This window comes from Podarcis raffonei, chromosome 4 (assembly GCF_027172205.1).
Source record: "Podarcis raffonei isolate rPodRaf1 chromosome 4, rPodRaf1.pri, whole genome shotgun sequence".
Taxonomy (NCBI): Eukaryota; Metazoa; Chordata; class Lepidosauria; order Squamata; family Lacertidae; genus Podarcis; species Podarcis raffonei.
Window position 1 is genome coordinate 50,431,383 of NC_070605.1, and position 21,193 is coordinate 50,452,575.

Sequence of the window (21,193 nt, forward strand, 5' to 3'; positions counted from 1 at the left end):
AGTGAGTAGTAAAGACTCACTCTATAGCGATGTACTACTGACATGTCCTCTGTAGTTACAGGAATTCTTTCTTAAAAGAGTTATATTATTTCTCAAGTTTACACAGCCTTGTGCCAGGTAAATAGGAATTACAAAATGAATCTTCATTGGAAACTGAAAGTAGCTGAGGCAGTTAAAATCACACAACGTCTTGTGTGATCACCCCAGAAATGACTTCAGGATTTAGAGATGCTCTCAAAATGACCCAGTTGACTGTCTTCCAGAACAAAACAGTTAATTGCCCAGCAGATTCATGTCCAAAGGAAAGAAAGCCAGATTATGATGGAATAAAGGAGGAATCAAACTCTGCTGGGCATTTTAGCTCTAAACTTTTAGAACAAATGACAATGGGTTCTATGCTCCTTTCTGTTTTAGATTTATCTTGGCAAGGTAAGGAAGTGTTTCTCCTTGCTCTAGCAAAGCGCAAGATATCAAAGATGGAGCCCATTCTGGAGATTCTGGACCAAATTATGTTGGTCCTTTGTGTGCTATTTGCCATGTTTTAGTGGAACAGCTGATGTATAAAAATAAACCGAAGGGCAATTTAAAGTGGATACTTTCATGAAGAGAAATTCCAATAAATATAACAGTCATAATTCCAAAGTGTAATGGAGCATGATGATATGATCAAGATATGGGATTATACTCATATTGGCACATTCCAGTAGACCATATTCCAGATCTGTGCAAAGCTACTGTGTGAACTATATCTCAAACATTAGTCCCAGGATGTTTGAGCAAAGATTGACTGCAGTTTTGTGAAAAGCAGCCTTTCAGGCTTTTTACTCCTGAAAACACTTACGACCTTGCCTAGGTCATCAGTTGTCACTATGTGGGAATGAACATGGATAAAAAGTAGAAAAGAAGAATGCACATTATCTGTAACTTTTATTTTTGGGGGGTGGTAATATCAAATGGAACACGTGATTTCTGCCTTTGTCCCTGTAAAGGGTCTTGGTTGTCAGGAAGGAACTGAGTAGTGAGGAGAGAGGTGCTCAGCCTGCCTGTCAGCACATGTCCACTAGGTCAAAACCCATCAGTCAAAAAGGGACCCAAACACCTTTGGGCCTCCTTAGAGCTCTAAAATCTGTGACTTGTATATGTGTGGTTCTATGTGTGTGACTGCATAGAGGACCTGAATAATGAACAACAATTTGGGGTAAGTGCAACCATTTTTTTGCATTTCCCACACTTGTAAAAATAGCTGCTGGGAATGTTATACCCAGGGGCAGATAGTTTTCTACACCAAGCAAAATGTAAATCTGTTTCGTCACCATCACCACCACCATCATCATCAACATCAATGTCAGCTACGTTACCCAAATTACAATTAAATTATGATATTTTTGCAACTTCAGCACTTTTTGAACATTAATTAGCTCTTCAGGAAAAAAAAGTAAGAGAACACATCACTTTGTATTACTGCCCTAAGTAATTTACCTTTACATAATTAAAGCTATTATGGCATTGTTCTCAAATGTGGGCTGAAGTAGCTATACGACTGAAGAATGAATTTGCCCAACAACAAGTGGACCTGCATTTTATGCACTTCTTTTCTGCAATCTAGAACCAACATAAAATGCTTGTAAATATGATCTTCCCAAATATTTTGTGTAATTTTAGTTTGTAAACAAATTATGCATATATTATATACTTGGTTCTATTCCATTTATCGTAAGTTATGGTAAAATTATGATAAGACTGTTCTTCTGTATTTTGCATTAAACCCTATATATCAATATATTTCTAGTGTGCTTACACAGTAACTTTCCCCTAGACTCTGTGATTTCTCCTCTCCTGTTTTGCTTTTCCTTCTAATGTCTTTCATTTTTTAAAAAAGAAAATTTGTTTAAATAACTTGCAGAAAATAACTTCAAGGCAGTGCCTATTTTCAGATGAATAACCACAGAAAAGTTGCTTGAGAAGAAAGGAAGGATGCCAGAACACATGGGGAAATGAGGTCTTTAGAACTGTGGAGTGAGTCTTCAGGGACTATAAAATTAGACAGAAGGAGGCAGAGTGAAAACAACAGTTCTTTAGCAACACAGGTGTTCCTTTTGCTTGGTGTCCAAAGAACTTACTAATCAGTCTCAGCTCTGACTTCACTCGTTGACTGTAATCACTGAAAGATGTGAGCAGCCAGACTGACATGTCATCTCACAGAAATCACTTAGAGATTTGCCTCCATGTTTGCTTCATATCTTCCCTTCTGGGAGGTCTAGCACCTCCTTTTTAAATCTCAGAGTCCAGGACCCCTGCTGACTGCAGGTCTTGTAAATCAGTACCTTCTGTATCTACCTCTTGGCAGCTCTGCCTGGCATAGAATCAAAGAATTATAGTTGGTAGTGACACAGAGTCATCTTTTCCAATCCCCTGCAATACAGGAATCATAGATTTAAAAATCCCTGACAGCTGGTCATCTAACCTTTATTTAAAAAACCTCCAGTGAAGGAGAGTACACAACTTCCCAATAGAGTCCATTGCACTGTTGAACAGCTTTTACTACCAGAAAGTTCTTCCTAATGTTCAGGCAGAAACTCATCTCATATACAGTGGTACCTTGGGTTACATACACTTCAGGTTACAGACTCAGAACTCAGGTTACTAACCCAGAAATAGTGCTTCAGGTTAAGAACTTTGCTTCAGGATAAGAACAGAAATCGTGCTCCGGCGGCGCGGCGGTAGCAAGAGGCCTCATTAGCTAAAGTGGTGCTTCAGGTTAAGAACAGTTTCAGGTTAAGAACGGACCTCCAGAACAAATTAAGTAGTTAACCCAAGGTACCACTGTAATTTGAATCTATGGGTCCAGATCCTACCTCTGGAGAAACAGAAAACAAGCTTCCTCCGTCATTGATGTGATTGCCCTTTAGATATTTGAAGTTGGCTATCATATTGTCAGTATAGACTCTTTTGGCTGGAATTCAGCATTGATCATGTAGAAATTTCTAAGATTGATATTCCCCTAGTTTTAAGTACATAGTCTAAGATCCAAAGAGTGTACCCAAGGACACAGATATGTTCTCTACATCATGGGGCAGAATGTTTGTGATACAATGAGGATTCAATATAGATTCAGTAAAAATATTATTAATAATAATTAAATTTGTATACTGCCCTTCACCTGAAGATTACAAGGTGGTCCACAACACAAACATATGAAATGAGAACAGACGAATACATAATAAAACAAAACTGACAATAAAAACAAACCAATAATGGCTCTTGCACAAACACATTTAAAAGGTCATAGAGTATTAATCAGCCAAAAGCCTGTTTGAAGAGAAAAGTTTTTGCCTGGCACCAAAGGATATATTATGAAGGTGCCAGTTGAGCCTCCCTGGGAGAACATTCTACAAATGGGGAGCTACCACAGAAAAGTCCCATCCCAGGGTTGCCATGTTTCAAAAACAGAAACGTTTTTGAGCTTTTTTGAGGTTTTGTTTTGTTTTTTGGCCAACAGAAGCTAGGCTATCCTTGTCCAGGTAAGGGTGCAGCTGGGTTACTGGCTAAACCTAACAGAAGCTAAACCATGCTAGCAAGGCCACCTGAGCCTCAAGAGACAGCTGTGGATCCAGAAGTAACCTAGAGATAAGAGTGAACAGGGGATTAACGTCTGATACTCTGAAAAGGCCATTTTCTACACTGGGCGACTGAGAAGCTGTCAGCTCCTGGGAACCTGAACAAGGATGAGCAACTTATGAGTAGAGGAATCAACATTTTGCCCAAAAGCCATGTAAGAGCCCTGATGGGTATGAGCCTGAAAAGCATCCATTTTTCTAACAATCTCTGAGGCAGTCATATTTTATGACTGAGAAAGATTTCTGTTTGCCAGTGGAAATTTAATCTGGCGTGTGATCTACTTTCTGGCCTTAAGAAGAGTTGTTCACTGAAGGCAGGGGAAAAAAAACCACATGCTCTAATTGTTTGAACCAATAAAATTTTAAAAGGTCAAGGGAGCTCTGATAATTCTTATTTTATTATTTTTAATTCTCTGTTTTATTGATGAAAGTGTTGCCTTGAAATCGATAGTAATTTTGCCACTTCATACCTCCACCATGGGAAAGGAATGTGTTTTGATAAGAGATAGTGCCGTTAAGAACTTAAGGTGAAAATGGCAGATGTAATGAGACTGAGTTGTTAATAAGATCAAGAACATTCAGTTTTGCAAATACATTGTTGGACATTCCATTGACTGTTGGCATCCTTCAGGAAATGTTTGATGAGCAAATAAAAATGATTAGAGCTAAGATTGATGAAATGGTGAATGAAAGCAGACCAGAGAAGGATGAAATGGAAAGCAGAATTGAATATGACACAGAGACTTCAGAGAACAATATGGATAAAAGATTGCCAGAAAAGGAGGATGAAATTGTAGAGTTGGAGGCAGTGGTTGGTGAAATAGAAGAAACCCTTCACACAGGAGTTTAGAGAAATGAAACAGCCAAATGCTGGAGTCCTGATGGAGTAGAATGAAGTGTAAACAGAAGGATAATTTTTGAAAAATCAAGATGCAGAACCATGGCAAATTCAACAGGAAATGGAAGAAACTGAACTAGGTGTGAATTGATGAATACATCATAAGTAAAGAACTATGAAATATTATTTTAATATATGATCACAGCAGAAAGAGTCTTATGTGAACAAATATGGAAAGAGTTATTATTGTTTAATGTGGAGGAATGGTAGTTGAAGTTATTGGAGAAGAAGTTGATACATTTGATTGGATAAGAACCATTTCAGACTTTTATTAATATCAAGAATTAGAGAACCATTGTTAAACTTTTTGTGTGAGAAGGAAAATGAATTAATTTGAGACATTTGGGTCAGAAGATTGGGGGGGATGCCTAACAGAAAGTAGATCAGTTGGATGTCATTCTAGAATGTCGATTTTGAATTATTTATTTTCTGTAACTGACAAACAGAAAATCAAAATTCCTTTATATTTTTCTTCTTTCTTCATTTTCTTCCATTCTTTTTTTTTGTTTTCATTTGGTGTTTTCTCTTTCTCTTTCTCTCTCTGTTTTTGTTTTTATTTAGATTAGTTTCTTTTATTTTGTTGCATTATGAAAAAGCTTTAATAGTTTTATTTTTTTTAAAGAGTATTTTTCAAGAAAATACAAGTTACCGTATTTTTCGCTCTATAACACGCACCCGACCATAACACGCACGTAGTTTTTAGAGGAGGAAAATCCGCAGGCATGCCACCCGTAGGCATTCCCTCCATAACACGCACAGACATTTCCCCTTACTTTTTAGGAGGAAAAAAGTGAGTGTTATGGTGCAAAAAATACGGTACATATCAATTGTGGCTAACATCATGTAGTACTCATCTTCAAACACCAATGGTAGCATGTACACAGCTTCAGTCATGTTACTGTTCTTTGCACAGCACAGCTAAATTGTAGAAACAATTGAGGCTTCCATGATCCAGTACAGATGAATGATAAACTCCAGACATCTTTTGCCAGCATAGGTATATTGAGATAATTGTGAGATGAAGAACTGTGAAAGAGAGATACCCAAGGGAGGAAGTCTGAGTGTAAACTTCAGTGGTGAGCCAAAGAAAACAGGTTATACTGTAAGGGTTGTTTATCAAAAGAGGGATACTGTGATTAGAACCTGCCAAGCAGAACCTGGAGTAAGAAACCATTGTGGGTCTCTGAGTCCGCCCTGTAGGGTTCTATGGGAAAGAAATCTTGACAATCAGCTCTACTTCTTCCTCTCTGTCCTATTACCACTCAATATGTTACAGCATCTACAGTGCAGTAGTTACATTGCCACACCAGTATGCTCTGTAAGAACTATAAGTGGGTAAATTATATGGTTCTTTCTAGGAATGGGTTTGGAGAATTCAGTTCACATTTAAAGGTGAATTTATCAAACTCAGAAACAAACATGTTTCTGAAATGCTATGGGAATGGAGACACAACTATTCTTTGAAATTCGCCCTTATTTGACTTTTTCACCTCAGTTCTCCAACTAATTAAAAATGAATTTGTTAGGAACAATTGTGCATAAAAACGAATATATTGGTGAGGCTTACATACAAAATGGATTATATTAGGATAAATTCACTGCAAAAACATGTACTGTATAGAAAAATATGTTTATTAGGAGAAAATCACACAATTATTAAATTTGACACTATTTTGTGATATTTTTCTTGACCTAATAAAATTATTGCCCTACTGTGGAGTGTGTAATTTTTCTTATGGACCAATACTGCTATCTTTCCTTTTTGTGCTCCTTTATTTCAAACACTCCATATTAAGCTGCTCACATTCTTAAATAATTTGGAAAGCACTGCCTTGGTTCAAAAGTAGAGGACATTTCAAAGCAAGAGAACTGTGTAGTAGCCATTTCTTCCCATTTCTCAGATGTGGCATCTACTGTCTCAGAAACAGAGACCTGATCAATGCTGTTGGGTTGTGCAATGTTGCTCCTAGTTGCTGTCGTCTGAGAGATGTCTAGAAAGTGCCTTTGCTCAACCAGCTGAGAGATCCTAGAGATCTAGAGTTAGGAGTAAGCAGTGAGGTGGCTAAGTTTGCTGCTGACACTAAATTGTTCAGGGTTGTCAAAAAAAAAAGAAGAGAATTTGAATAAAGGACCTCTCCAAAGTGAGTGAATGAGCAGTAAAATTGCAAATGCTATGCAATATAAACAAGTGTAAAGTGGTGCATGTTGGACCCCCCAAAAAATATTAATTTAAGGGGTCTGAACTAGAAGTGACAGAGCAGGAGTGAAATCTGGGAGTCATAGTAGCTAGCTAGTCAAGCTATGGAACTCTTTCCCCCAGGAGGCAGTGATGGCGAGCAACTTGGATGTCTTTAAAAGATGATTAGGCAAATTCATGGAGGAGAGGGCTATCCATGGCTTCCAGCTATAATGGCTATTCTCTGCCTCCACAGTTGGAGGCAGCAATGCTTCCAAATACCAGTTGCTGGAAGCCACAAGAGAGTGCTCTTGTGCTCATGTTCTGCTCACTGGTTTGCCACAGGCGTCTGGTTGGCACTGTGATAACAGGATGCTAAACTAGATGGGCAATTGGCCTGATCTAGCAGGCTATTATCTCCAAGCCCTTCTTGGAGAGATGTCCTGTCTGTATCACAACAACTTCCAATATTTCTTTCTAATGGAAGAAAAATCTAGTTGGGGAAAGTAGTATAGGTCAGGCTAAGTGGAGCATGCCTGCTGGGAATTGCATACCTCTTCTGAGCAGCATGTCACCCTCCCCAGCATAAAAATAGGCTGATGCCTCAGAACCTTATGTGCTGATTGAGAGGCATCTGGAGTAATTTTCCAATGCAATGTGAGAAGGCTAAGGTGAGTCATGGCTATTGGCCAGAAAGAGCAGCAGAAAGTCAGAAACCCAACATGAATTACTTAGAAATCTTACATTTAAAGTCCTGTAGGATAGAGGCGTAGAAAATTCTATTAGTTGCATTTGCTATATATGCTTATAATGATAGGAGTGTTGGATCTATTGGATCTCCCTTGGAGAAGGAGGTATGAAATCAGAGGCTTCCTCTACTGTATGTTGTTGTGGAAAAGTTCACAGCCAGTTTCTCTCCAACACTGGAGCACTAATGTCAGAAATGGTGATGGGAACATTTATGTTTGCGCATGAAACTGCCCCCATCATACTCCCAGAACTGGAGCAAACCCAGTCCTGGATCTGATGTACTTATTTCTCTCTCATTGTGAAACTGTTTAAAAGACAAAAAAAAACCCAGAAGTAATATATACTCCCACTCACCCTCCATTTCTGCTCTGCTGGTGATTTGTAGGGCACAGGAAGAGAAAGATTCACCCTCCATTTGTTCTTCCCCAATTCTGCTCTTTGATCAAAGACTGGAGGTGTCAAAGACACTTAGACTGCAGTCATAGCCCTACATACTTGGGAATAAGCTTCATTTGATTCAATAAGAGTTATTTCTGAGTAGACATGGCTAGAACTGAGGTACTTCATTGGGAGGAAGATGGATTACATCCATCTAATTCATAATCAGACCCACTGGAATTAATGGGCTTGAGTTACATATGCCCATAGATTTCTGTGGCCCTGTGCTGAACCTGAATAACGTTTTTCATTTCCCAGTGCAACTTATTTCTTACATAACATGAATGGATGAATGGTATTTTGCTATTACCAATCAGATAAGGCCATTCATGTGAAAGAGCTTTGGGCTTCATACATGCCACCACCATCCATATACATTGCATGCGGAACCTGCACAGTGTAGCAAGATATGCCAAACTGATTTATAGCTCAGCCACTTCAACAGGATTTCTACCAACTCTTTAAAAGATGAAAATTGCATAGCCTTTCAGTACTTCCAAAGTAACGGAACAGAAAGAGCTGTATCTAACTAGTATGTACTGCAGATCAGCTGAAGGCAACATAATGACTCATAATTTATTGTCTGCACCTTGGCAAGGTATTAAATGTTGGTGAATGGGAGGCCATTTTGTTCCATTGCAATCTTGCAAAATCAGATTTTGACTGGGTTCTGATGCATCTGAGTAGTACACTGATCAGCAATATTGTGGTAACATGGCATCTTGGCTTGTCTAATAATATCAGTAGAAGGACTAAAATGGGATTAGCAGTGGTGTGGTTCCACCTGAAATTCATATTGTTGTCCTAGAGCTCTTATGGTGCACTTTTACTGAAAGTATATTCAGTATCTTAACCTGGTAATTCCTCCTACTTCAGATGATATTTGTTTCACGTTTTTTAAAAAGGGCCCTTCATTTACCTACATTTTCAACATTTTAAAGTAATTGGTTTAAGTAAATGTCTTTGACATTGTATAAATATTGCATTAATTATTTTTTCTCTTTTTTCTTTCTCACTATCACTGTTTCCTTTTAATTTTCTTTTTTCACATTTTATAATATTTTTTTCATTTTTGTCAATTTTTTTCTTACACTTCTGATTTTTATATCAATCTTCATCAAAGCAGATACCTGCTGCGAAGCCCGTAAAGGTGGAAATGGATGCCAGTCACGGCAGCTGAATGCTGCTGGCTTTGTTTTCCTTATAGTCATAAGTCTATTGTGCACGTTTTCATATTGGTGGTGAACCATGCAGAACATTGTACGAGGTTTTTCTTTCTTTCTGTGAACTTTCTATTTAAGGGGAAATAACAGACCTGGATACTATTGGACTTTCTGGAGCTCCTTTAAAACATTTGTTATATTACATCAACATGAAAGCAACTGAAGAAACTATGCATGAATGAATGTTCCTTACGAGTGGCTTTCTTTCATTGGGGAAACCCTAAGAATGTTTTCAGAAGTGATGCTTAAATCATCTTTTGTATTTCATGCATATGCAATTTGAATGTAGAATCTTCATGGTATAGAAGTAGATTCAGTTCAAAATGATGGATTCTCAGCATCACTTGTGGAAACAGTTTCAATCTTATGGCAAACACACAACATGATTAGCTACTTGTAGCATGGTTTGGAGTAAAATGTTGTCTCAATTATGTTTCTTTGCAAAACAACAACAGCAACAACCCCAAGCATAGTTATTCATTGGCCCATGGGTTGACCTGTAGTTCAATTTTATCACATGACTTGAATAGTCTATTAGAATACTTTGGTTTCATATATGCCACTATGCATATTGCTGTGCCTTTATTAAGATGTATTTATATGCTCTTTGTTATTTCTTATGACATTGTTTGTTTTTTGTTTTTAAAGCAAAGTGTTGAAGTTCAGCCCTTTCTAAAGGACTATTAAATATAGTTGGGACCTCTTAAATACCCATAAAGAGTTTTACTATCCCTACCTGTGTTTTTCCGTTCACTGTGCTGTCAGGGAGAGCCTGTTTATACATCCCTGTACAATGATATTTCTGACATTAAAGTCAATGGGGAAACCTGCAGAAGCATATTGGAATGCATGCAGAACTTCAGGCCGGAGCGTTTTTGCCTAATATATATTTTAACATAGTTTAGATTTATATGTATATATATATTCAAAAACAAACAAGAAGCCATTTCATACCTCTATAGGCTTTGTAAGTTCCCCAGGCAATCCTTTTCTATTTTTCCTTCCTATCACAATTCTTCAGACAACTAAAACCTCTCTCAGAATACCGTCCCAAGACTGAGAGTAAAATATACTATTTATTGTATGTAAAATGCAGCCATTCCTGCCTTAACTAATACTTCTTTACAAAAAAATAATCATTCCCATATGAGACAGTTAATAATTTTACACCAAATGTTGTTACTTTTCAATACATCCACCAGATTAGATATTGGTGATAATTCCATTAACACAGTAATAGGCAATATTTTATATCACTGTAAATTATTGGAATGACAGGGATTAATTTATAGGGAAAGGCCTTTCTTTTTATGTATTAAGGGTAAAACACATTCTTTCATATAAATACATATAAATGTTCAGCTAGTATAAAGGAATAACACACTAAAACATATATCTAGAAATACATATTGAAGTAAAGATCACAGATAAATAATTATAATACCTGGTGATTTTAAACTACCATATAACAATCCTCTAATAAAACTCTGATTCATCATTGGATTCTGTTTCATACTATTCAGTATCTCTATGTTAAATTTAAAATCTAACTTTAAATAATAACCCAAAGGCCACAGGTCTTATTGTATAGTTTCTGTAGTTATGTCACTCGACAGCATCAGAACTGAGATATCAATATGCCTCATTTCACCTGTGTCACATCTGTTCCTATCGCTGGAGGAAAATTTCTATTACCCTTGGAAAAGCAGCACTTTTCCCATGTGGATTCAGCACTCTGGAAATTACTTCCCATTTTATTATGTAGCAATTATGGTATGCTATGCTATGCTCTCATTTACCTAAAAAAGGTATAAAGCAAGATTTGCACCTCCTCTCCACCAAAGGAACTTCTTTCTCTAAAACAGTGTGAAAAACACATTTTCAGACTCTGCGTAATATTTCTCAAATATGGAAATCAACAGGGAACAGAATTGCATTAGTCAGCTTTCATATCTTCACTTCTTAAAGGTATCAGTAAATTCATGCTTGCTTAGAGCTTTCCACCTCTGAAATGTTACTTTATGAAATTTGGATTACATCTGGAAGCAGCTAGTGGACTGTTCTGAGGATATTACTGTAAATCAGTTATTATTTCCAAACTTCTAATACATTAAGGACTCAAATTGTTCCATTTCTTGCCATGATGCTTCCTGATAAATCCTTCAACTGACAAGCATAAAAATAATCAGCAATATGCGGTAATGCCAGCCTATCCCCCTTAAGGCAACAATGTAGGATGAATCTCTTGTTTCGCCTCATTAAAGTATTTATTTTAGTTTGCCATTTCATTAATGTATTGCGATAATTAAATAATTGACATTGCTTGAAATTTATAATTTTTGGAAGTACTGCCCAAGATAAACAACATCCCATCCATATTTATAACTCCTCCCTCCCCCCCCCACAATTTTTATTGGTTTTTAAACAAATACAGATACATGAAACATTAAACACTTATCCAGTTGTACATCTAATGGTGTTTGTTCTATCCATTGACTCTAGACATAAACCTACACATTCAACATTCATACTTAATGCAACCTCTCCAGAACATTGGAGGTGGAAATCTTGGTTCATTTAATCATGTTTGGTAGGAATATTCTCCATTATATCCACAATTATAACTTCTTAACACATACAAACACACACACACACCACACAAAGTAGTTTATTACACATAAATATAGCATAAGAAGAGCCTCCTGGATCAGGCCAATGGTCCATCAAGTCCAGCATCCTGTCTCACAGAGGCCAACCTCTGGGAAACCAGCAAGCAGGGTTTGAGAACAAGAGCCCTCTCCCCTCCAGTGGTTTCCAGCAACTGGTACCCAGAAGCAATGCTGCCTCCAACTATGGAGGCAGAACATAGCCATCATGTCTAGTAGCCATCGATAGCTCTCTCCTCTCTGAACATGAGCAAGTGATCAGATGTAGGATTAGCTCCAAGTGTCTCCCATATTTTTTAGTCCACACAGATGGGGACTTTGATTTACTCTCCCCTTGCCCTTAGTTGTTAAAGTAATATACTTTTCTGAGTTATCATGGTTAATAGCAAATCAAAATGCTTCTCTAATGCAGGTGTGGGAAATCTTTGGCTCTCTAGATTCTACAACTACAGCTCTCATAATCCCTGGCCATTGTCCATGTTTGCTAGGGCTGATGGGATATGCTGTTTAGCAACATCTGCAGGTCCAAAGGTTCCCCAAAGAGCTACTGGGGTGATGTTTTCAGTTCTGAAAAACATAATATTATAAGAGATACATGATATCCTATGACAATAGTGATCTCTTACTAGTCTGATTATTCCCTTTTATTTCATTTGTATCTTTTACTTAACGTAGCATGCTGGTATTCCAGAACAGGGAAAAAGGACATCTCTGTCTGGTTTTCCTATATAAAATTTTAATTTTGCCCACTGAGAGATTTGCGCAGTTATTCAGTCTTTCTTGCATCAACCATAGATTTCTATAAAGAAAATTAGTTATTTCTTCAAATTAATCATTTTTACATATTAAATAGTCAGACATTTTATATAGTCAGACAATTTACATTACTTACCTTTGGGCATCTAATAGGTCTCATGATTAAGCAACTACTATACAGGTAGGTAGGTCTAATAATTTTGTTATGTTTTTAATATACCAGGGAATACATTTTTTTCTAAAGGCAAAAATAGATTACATGAAAATTGTAGGATAGTAATAAGCTCATCATTCAATCTGTGTTTCAAATACAGAACATAAGATTGAAACTTCTCAATGGTCAGTGATCACTTATGTATTGTATTTAGGAAAGTAAATGTTCTATTTCACATTATTTTTATTGGTATCATTCAACAGATCATTAATATTGGGAACTTCACTAGCCAATTTATAATTTAGCAAATAATACCTAGCAACTGTTTTGCAACTTCAAAACCTTAATGAGCTACACTTGATATGTTATTTTATATACACTTTCTTCACTCCTAAAACCTTTAGTAATATGTTGGGAATCTGCATTAGGCAGATGTCCTAAAAACACTTAACCATGTGCATATCCTCTCTGCTAGTGTATATGCTTTAAATATGCATAAGCCTAAACATCTTGATGAATTGAAGCCTGTCAGTTTGACTGGCCTGTCAAAATTAATAAGTAAATAATCATTTAGATACTAGATGTTGCTGTTAGTTAGCATCCTTTCCTTCTACGATCTGCACGTCTTGTTAATGTAAACCTACTATGGATCCTATAGAAATATAACAACAATAGGACTTAAAATAGGACTGGGAATTTTTAAGGTGGGATGGCCAATGTAGTGCCTTCCAGATGTTGCCTGCAACTTTCATCAGCCCCAGCCAGCATGTGGCCAATGGTCACATCTGGAAGGAACCACTTGGGCTATATATTATACAGATGTTCAGAAACATATTAGGTTGTTCACAGAGAGAGGGTCTGTTCAAGTGTCACCCTCCCTGTGAAACCACCTTCCCTGTGAGTTGCAGGAAGCATATATATTAATGCAATATTGGCACTAGCTGAAAATGCATTATTATTTTTTTGAGGGTTCTGCTGGCTTCTAATGCCAATTTGTTTTTTATTGTAATTTTATTGTAATTCTGCTTTTTTGTATACTGCCTTACTGCTGTGTATGAATAATGCTCTAGAAATATTTTAATAAATGAATAAATAAATTTTCCCATATAATTTGTCTAATCAGTCAGCAATGAGGCTGCCTATAGCATTGTTGATTCTAATAAGAGCTTGAAATTGCATTTCTCCATACAAGCAATAAAGAGCCATGCCCGCTGAAGTAGCGAAGTACCATATATAAATGGAACATATAGAAAGCATACTATAGGATATATAGAGAAACAGAGGGGATTGCTACCAAATGTGTGTCATCTGCATTGCCCGCCCCCCTTATTATAGCTATTAGTCTATATGGGCACTAATGAGTAGCAACAATTGGTTGCTCTAGATGGTTTAGGTCTATATTTCTCCCTACTGTCTTGCTACTATGAAATGGCGTCTCAGTTACATCAGGGAAGTGAACTCTCAAAAAATATCTGGAAGCAAGGCAGCAGCAGACTACCTCTTTCTTACCAAAGAGACACTGGAAACATGCGAGATACCTTATTTGGAAAGGAACACTTCAGTGGGTGGGTTTGGGGTAGAATCAGCTGTACTGCCCTTTACATTGACCATGGCAAAGGCATTCATGACTTTCAGGCATTCAGACTGAATGTAAGTGAAGTGTAGGCGCCAAGCATTGGGTGACCTAGATGCCCGGGCATCCACAATTTTTTTCTGGGTGCTTGGTACCCACACTGCGGGCTCTGATGTGACCTCTGGTTTCTAACCAAAGTCGCGCTGGAGGCCCAACCAGGCCTTCCGACAGCACTTCCAGTACAAACCAGAAGTCTCGTTGGAGGTCGTGGGAGGCCTTGGGCATGATCTCTGAGGCGTCCGAGGCCCTGCCAGGCCTCAGAAGCTCCACTGTGGCGCACTGATTAACATGACATCACGACACCGCAATGTCATGTTATGTCGCAGGTGCCATTGGGCACCCATTACCTGGAGCCCAAGTTGGCACCCCTGGGATGAAGAGTCCTTACACCTTCTCTTGTCATCTTTTAGTGAGGCTTTCTCTGTGGACAAAACAAGGGGCAGGATCCAGTGGCGTAGCGTGGGTTGTCAGCACCCGGGGCAAGGCAAGTAATTTGTGCCCCTTAACCCGTGGATTTGCTCCCCCTAACCCTAACCCCCAGATGTTGCGCCCGGTGCGGCCGGCCCCCCCTGCACCCCCCACGCTACGCCACTGGCAGGATCATATTCACAGCTCCTGATCCAGCTCTGACCTATCTCAACATTGAAAAATATTGGTGAGGAGTGAGGAGGGAGAAGGTGATGGGATGCTGTGACTGTGGAATGGGACGTTAAACATTTGAGTGCTCAGATGAAGGGCAGAAACTTCAGCACAGGGGTGCTGAATGAGGGAGGGAGAGCCATGAAACGGAGTCTGAGTTGTGAAGGGGAGGTGCTGAAGCAAAGGAAGCAGAAATAGGTTGGGGAAAGGGGAAAGAGATGGTGTGAGTCCAGAGACTATTACCCCAATCTGATCCTTTTACAGGCGTTTAACTAAATAGTAAGTACTATGTGAGTGAGTAATAATATATTTCTCTAATTATTGCAACATATTTTTATGGGGTTTTTTATTAGAGGGCCACACCAATTCTTTAAGAATTAAAAGGTGTGACAAGCAGGGCATCATCTAAAGCTAAATCTCTAGGCAGCAATACAGCTACCCTCACTAAAGCACCCACTAATTCACAAAGTTCAAAACTGTGTGTGCTATCCAGCTTCAGCCATGCCCAGAGTAGACACATTGAAATAAATTGAGCATTGTGTATCGATCTTAGAATCAGTTAGCATTTTATATGTTCTTGTATTTCCTAATCTTTAAAAGACATCTACTTAGCATTAAAGCTCTGGATACAAAAACATGTTGCTGTCCATTAATGTAAACTCTTGATTTCAGTAATCAAATTACAGGAATGTATATTTGCAGGTTGTAAAATAATTGTTTTTATTTGATATAAAGTTGGTCTTAACATTATTTTGTTATTTTCTTTTGGTTACTAATCATATTTGAATTGTAACACATGAAAAATAAATCAAGCATATCCAGCATATGTCTGGTTCACTTAAAGCAGATGTGAGGAACCTCTGGCTTTCAAGATGTTTCTGTACTACAACTCCCAACAGCACCAGCAAGTATGGTCAGTAGTAATGGATGATGGGAGTTGTATTTCAGCAACGTTGGAGCACCAAAGGTTCCCAACAGCTGGCTTAAGCTAGTCTAGGCTGGTTCAAACCAGAGTTTGATCCTAGTTTGCTTTAACTAGCTTTGGTTAGAGCAAACCACAGTTCCCCCAAGGTCAGATGTAATGGGGAACTGTGGTTTTAAAGTTCATGGGTCACTGCTTCTCATTCCCAATAAGCCATGATTTTAGGTGTGGGTATGGGGTGTAGGGGTGTGTGTGAGAGAGAGAAACTGTCCATACTAAATATCTTCTCTGGAATGCTATTTAAAAACAAAACTCTTTCCAAATGTAGAAATATATAGTTTTAAAGTAGTTTATGAAGCACTGTGTAACTCTTTATTCATTCATTCATGTCTCATTGACATTCTGTCTCAATGGCTTTTAGTACACACTGATGGTTACTGTCATGCATCATATCTTTTCCTTAAAACAAGTGTGTGCATTGTAAGTGTAATGTCCCACAAAATCTTTCCAAGTGTAATGTCAAAAACATTTGTAACCTTATGCACGTCTTTCATTACTTGTTTAATGTCCATTTTGTTTTATGTAATCTTTACGCCATTTTTGTAATAAAGAAAAGTGATGTAACATTCATTTAGCAGTAGTTTCTTTAATTATATATAAAGGTACTGTTGTTCTAATTCACACGTTTCCACATCACAGTTAATTGTATAACATTCTTCTCAGGATTCCCCCCCCCCCTTTTTAAAGTCAAAGGACAGTATTGTCTTATCAGTAAAATATTGACGAAAACACAATCATCGCATTGTGGTTATTGCTTCTTATTCTGAACCCTACCAAATGGAATGCAGCTATAAGAACAGTCTAGTTTAGCATCTAGTTCTCACAGTGACTAGCCAGATGCCTATGGGAACCCCACAAGCATGACCTTAATATATTTGTAATGCCCAGAAACTGCTATTCAGAGGCATACTGCTTCTTTACAGTGGACATAGAACCTAGCTTATCATGAAGATCTTTCAGTAAACCATAATAGTGTTCAGATTGTGTGTGTGTGCGCGCGCGCATGTATGTGTATGTGTGTGTCTGAGTATAACATTTAAAAACCAAGTAAAATTGCCAGCTCCTATTTACAATAAATATAATCTATCAGTTATCCTTAAGCCTCAACTTCGAATCAACCAAAGCTGAGACCCACCTGAATCAGGTTGACTTGGCTTGTAAAGGTAAAGGTACCCCTGCCCGTACGGGCCAGTCTTGACAGACTCTGGGATTGTGTGCCCATCTCACTTAAGAGGCCAGGGGCCAGCGCTGTCCGGAGACACTTCTGGGTCATGTGGCCAGCATGACAAAGCTGCATCTGGCGAGCCAGCTCAGCACACGGAAACGCCGTTTACCTTCCCGCCAGTAAGCGGTCCCTATTTATCTACTTGCACCTGGGGGTGCTTTCGAACTGCTAGGTTGGCAGGCGCTGGGACCGAGCAGCGGGAGCTTGAGATTTGATCAAATCTGGGATACAGCCCTAGTAGATATACCAATAGTATTGTGGGAGTGTGACATATATGCATCAGTTCAAACTTGGCTGTACACATGAAAACAGCTAGGGGGAAAGGTGCTATGCCATGCAACATAAGAATTTCAGGCCTGTGGTTTTGGTAGCATTTTTCAAAATAGCTGCACAAGTGCCTGCTTCCTTATTAAACTTGTGTATACCTGTTCCGTCTTAAGTCAGAGAGCTGCCTTAAAGCATCATGGGAGTGGGGGTGATCAGCATGTGGTCTCCTCCAGTAAGATTCTATACCTTTCAGTCCAAGAATCACATTTTTTCACAAGGAAACTTATGGGGACTGCATGTCAGCTGTGGGCAGGGCCAGAAACAAAAGTGCCCTTGGTAGACTACAGCAGCCACGTAAAAGACAGGAGCCCTCTCTCCACATAGACATTTTCCCATCCTGCATATAGGAAATCAAGATGCATTTTCAGAGCTAAAACAAAACAACCCAAGGAAGGCACAGAGCAGGGACATGGTCTAGGGAGAGAGGGTGTGGCCTGGGAACAATCCCAAGGGTGAAGATTCCCTTTTCCTATTCTGATTCCAACATAAAGATGTGCAGAGGAAAATAACACATGAGGAATAGCTCTTAGCAACTGTTTAATTAATTTTTACTCTGATTAATCATATTAAAAAAAGAAAATCCTACTTGTAATCCAAGGAGGGCACAGTGTCTGACAATCTATATAGATTCACCATCCTGAGATTTTGTTGGTAATACTTTCACCTTCCAAAGCTTGGTCTTCGATATCTACTATTTCAAATTGAAATAAATTGGGACCAGTAAGAAATATTGTTTGTATTCCATTCCCATTTACTGAACCATCATTTGAAACGAATGTCATGGTGATTTCAGCATCTTTTAAAATTAGTAATTATGGGCTGTAGGCAATGCTAGTTCGACTCAGAGTAGACACATTCAAACTAATGAACACCACTAACAAATGCATTTCAATGAGCTTATTCTGAGTAATACTAGCATTGGATACAATCCTTTATTCCCATGCAGGTAAATATTACAACAGATTACATTAAGGCCCTTTTTTTCTAAGAAGAATAGACCAATGCAGGTAATGAGTGGTCCACATAATTTACGTGGCTTCCTGAAGTATTGAACTGGTTGGATGCACTGCCCATCTAAGCCCCAAGTTGTCACATGCAGCTAGTTTCCTGCAACCACAGGTAGTCAGAATCATTTTCAAAATGCTGTACTTTAAAATACAGCTTTGTGGTGTCCTGCAGATGTTATTAGAACTCCCATCAGCCTCACCAGCATGGCCAATGATCAGAGATGTTGGAAGTTTTATTCTAATTACATATAGAAGGAGCCATGTTGGCTACCTCTGCTATATATTGATGGGTACTACCTGCTAATACTAATTTTCACATGTCATCTCATTTGTCTGATTCGGCTTTGATGGAATATTTTCAGAACAAAGCCCTCAGTCATAGTTAACATATTTGTAATTAAAAGGGTTGGGAGTGATAACACATTCAAAAGTTTTTGAGAAACTCTTATTGAACCTGGTGTAGTGATGGCAAAAAAATTTTATAGTTAACTTGACAGGACCATAGATAAAAATATTTTCATTTATGAAAAGCTATTCATATTTGAAAGTGATAGAATTGTGGAACCAGTACATTTTTGACAAATGTCAATCAAAATAAGCACAGGATCCAAATTAGCAAATTTTATACAGCCCACTATTTTAAAATCTGTGACTACCTTGCAAAATGTTGAATTCTCAATTGCCAATTGCCGACACTCAATTCACTAGAATTAAGTATGAAAATATGTGATCAATTGAGAATTGAGATTTTCATTACACAGAGTGTTGCCCATAAAATTCAATATTTTATTTCCTTTCTTTACAATTTGATGTATGTTTGCTTCATAACTGCATTACTTTGCAAAACCATCTCTCCTTATTCTGCTTTCTGCCAAGGCTTTCATTTTCTCTGTAGCAATTTATGTTAACAGTAGCTCAAGTTCTATCATGGTGATCACCACAAGAAAGTGGTGGAGAAAATTCTACAAAGTTGCTATTCTCCCTTAGGGGAAGAGAAAAATAAAAATCTGAGGCTTTTTTATGGGAAAATAGCCTGCTTTGGTTTATTTTGCTTTTTGCACACTGGACATCTTTAGTTGAGAGTTGGGTGCTCAGAATCTGTCTCCAATTACGTGATCAGGATTTCCAAGAGGGCTGGAAGTAAGGACTTCTCCCTTCCCCAGCTATTTGTTGTAATTAAGCGGTTGCATCCCAAAGAACAGACCCAATGCAGAAGCTTGTATGCGAGTTTCTTTGGTGGATTAGGGGGGACAACAAAGAAACAAGAGAGAAAATAATCTCTGCAAGTGTCATGAAGCAATGTAACATGAAGAAATGCATCTCAATGCATTTTGGATATAAACTGCTCATTAGGGGCAACTTGAAGATAATGTTTGTTGTGCTGCTTCTTAGGCTAATTAAGTTTAGCACCTGTTGAGGTTGTCTCCTTTCTTGCTTATATCCCTTCGTGAATCAGATCACTTCTTGTCTCCTTCAACCATGAAATTCTAATCAGCTCTGTTGCTAATGGGATTAGAACTATTTATTGCTCCACTCAATTAATTAATAAATTAAAACATCACATAATAAAAAAACCCAAGAACTTAAAGTGAAAGAATAAAGGGATGTGCTATTCTCAGCAGGAGCAAAATGATTAAATGGGGCTTTATAGTTTTAGGAACTCACCAAAGAGTGAGTTGAAAGCACATGATCAGACCATAGTTGTAATGGATAGCATTACTTAATCATGTCTTGTTCACCCATTTATGTAGTGGGATGATTCTACCTGCCAGACTTGCACACTAGGGATGCACAAATTTAGGGGTTTTTCCAATGCTGCCACCCTCATGTAGCAGGCTCCCACTTATGCAATGGAAATTTCTCCTCTCTTTCCCTATCTCCAGAAGCCCCCTTCTTATGCACCCTCAGAATCTTCTGTAGAGGGTTTGGGGACCTTCTGAAGCAGGCTTTCTTTGAAGGGATGGGAGAAGGGGAAGATCTACTGAGCAAGCAGAATGCCACTCATGGATTGTTGGATACAATCAATGCCTTGCAGCCTCTGCACCTCTCTGCTTATACAGGATTTATCCTAAGCTAATCTTGTGACTCAGTTCTGTACAAAACAATAAGCATTTGCACAGAAAGAAAAGCCTAACAGTAATGTTAAGCTCACTGCCTGAAATCCATCAGCATTGAAAGAAAAGATGGTAGGCTTTAGATTTATTGGTGGGCAGAGCTCTGTCCACAAAATTCTCCCACAGGGAGAAAGGGACAAAGCCATTTTTGCTGATAGTGTGAGATGTGACGTAGTGTTTGTAGGGGAAACTTGGGGTTTGGCATGATTTCTGTTTTAACCCAAGGCAATTCTGAGAGACAGGCTAGAAAGTGGGGGTGGAGAACATACCTAAAGGCCATTTCATTCAGATTTTGAAGTGAAATCCACGTAAATTCAGCTCACTTGTATGGAATTTGGGTTCCAAAAACTTAATCATAAATGACCATTCACTCTTCAACAGATTGTAAGACCAAAGTATTAACACCAGTTGTTTGGCAATGTAGCCATTTGGACCAGGGAAATGGGATGGGGGAATTAAGGGGCCTCTTCCCATACTATTTCTCAATTTCATTTTTCTCCTCTTTCCAAACTGTATTCATTTTGCTCCCTCCCCTGGCATTAAAAAATTCATTGGGCTAATGGAATAGATTGCAGGTTTGACTAAAAT

General features: G+C 38.3%; 1 protein-coding gene across 3 annotated transcripts in view; it reads left to right on the forward strand.

The window, feature by feature from the left end:
- The window catches only part of NCAM2 (neural cell adhesion molecule 2), a 197,262-nt gene that overhangs the window by 166,548 nt on the left and 9,521 nt on the right, over positions 1-21,193 (forward strand). The window contains exon 16 of one of the 3 annotated variants that reach the window (XM_053386518.1): positions 9,003-10,355. The exons of 1 other annotated variant lie outside the window; for it this stretch is intronic. In XM_053386518.1, the coding sequence (XP_053242493.1) occupies positions 9,003-9,124 (122 nt within the window). In that variant the 3' untranslated portion in view covers positions 9,125-10,355. Of the gene's footprint in view, positions 1-9,002; positions 10,356-21,193 lie in introns of those variants that run through there. One more of the 3 variants, XM_053386519.1, reaches the window with a different exon arrangement.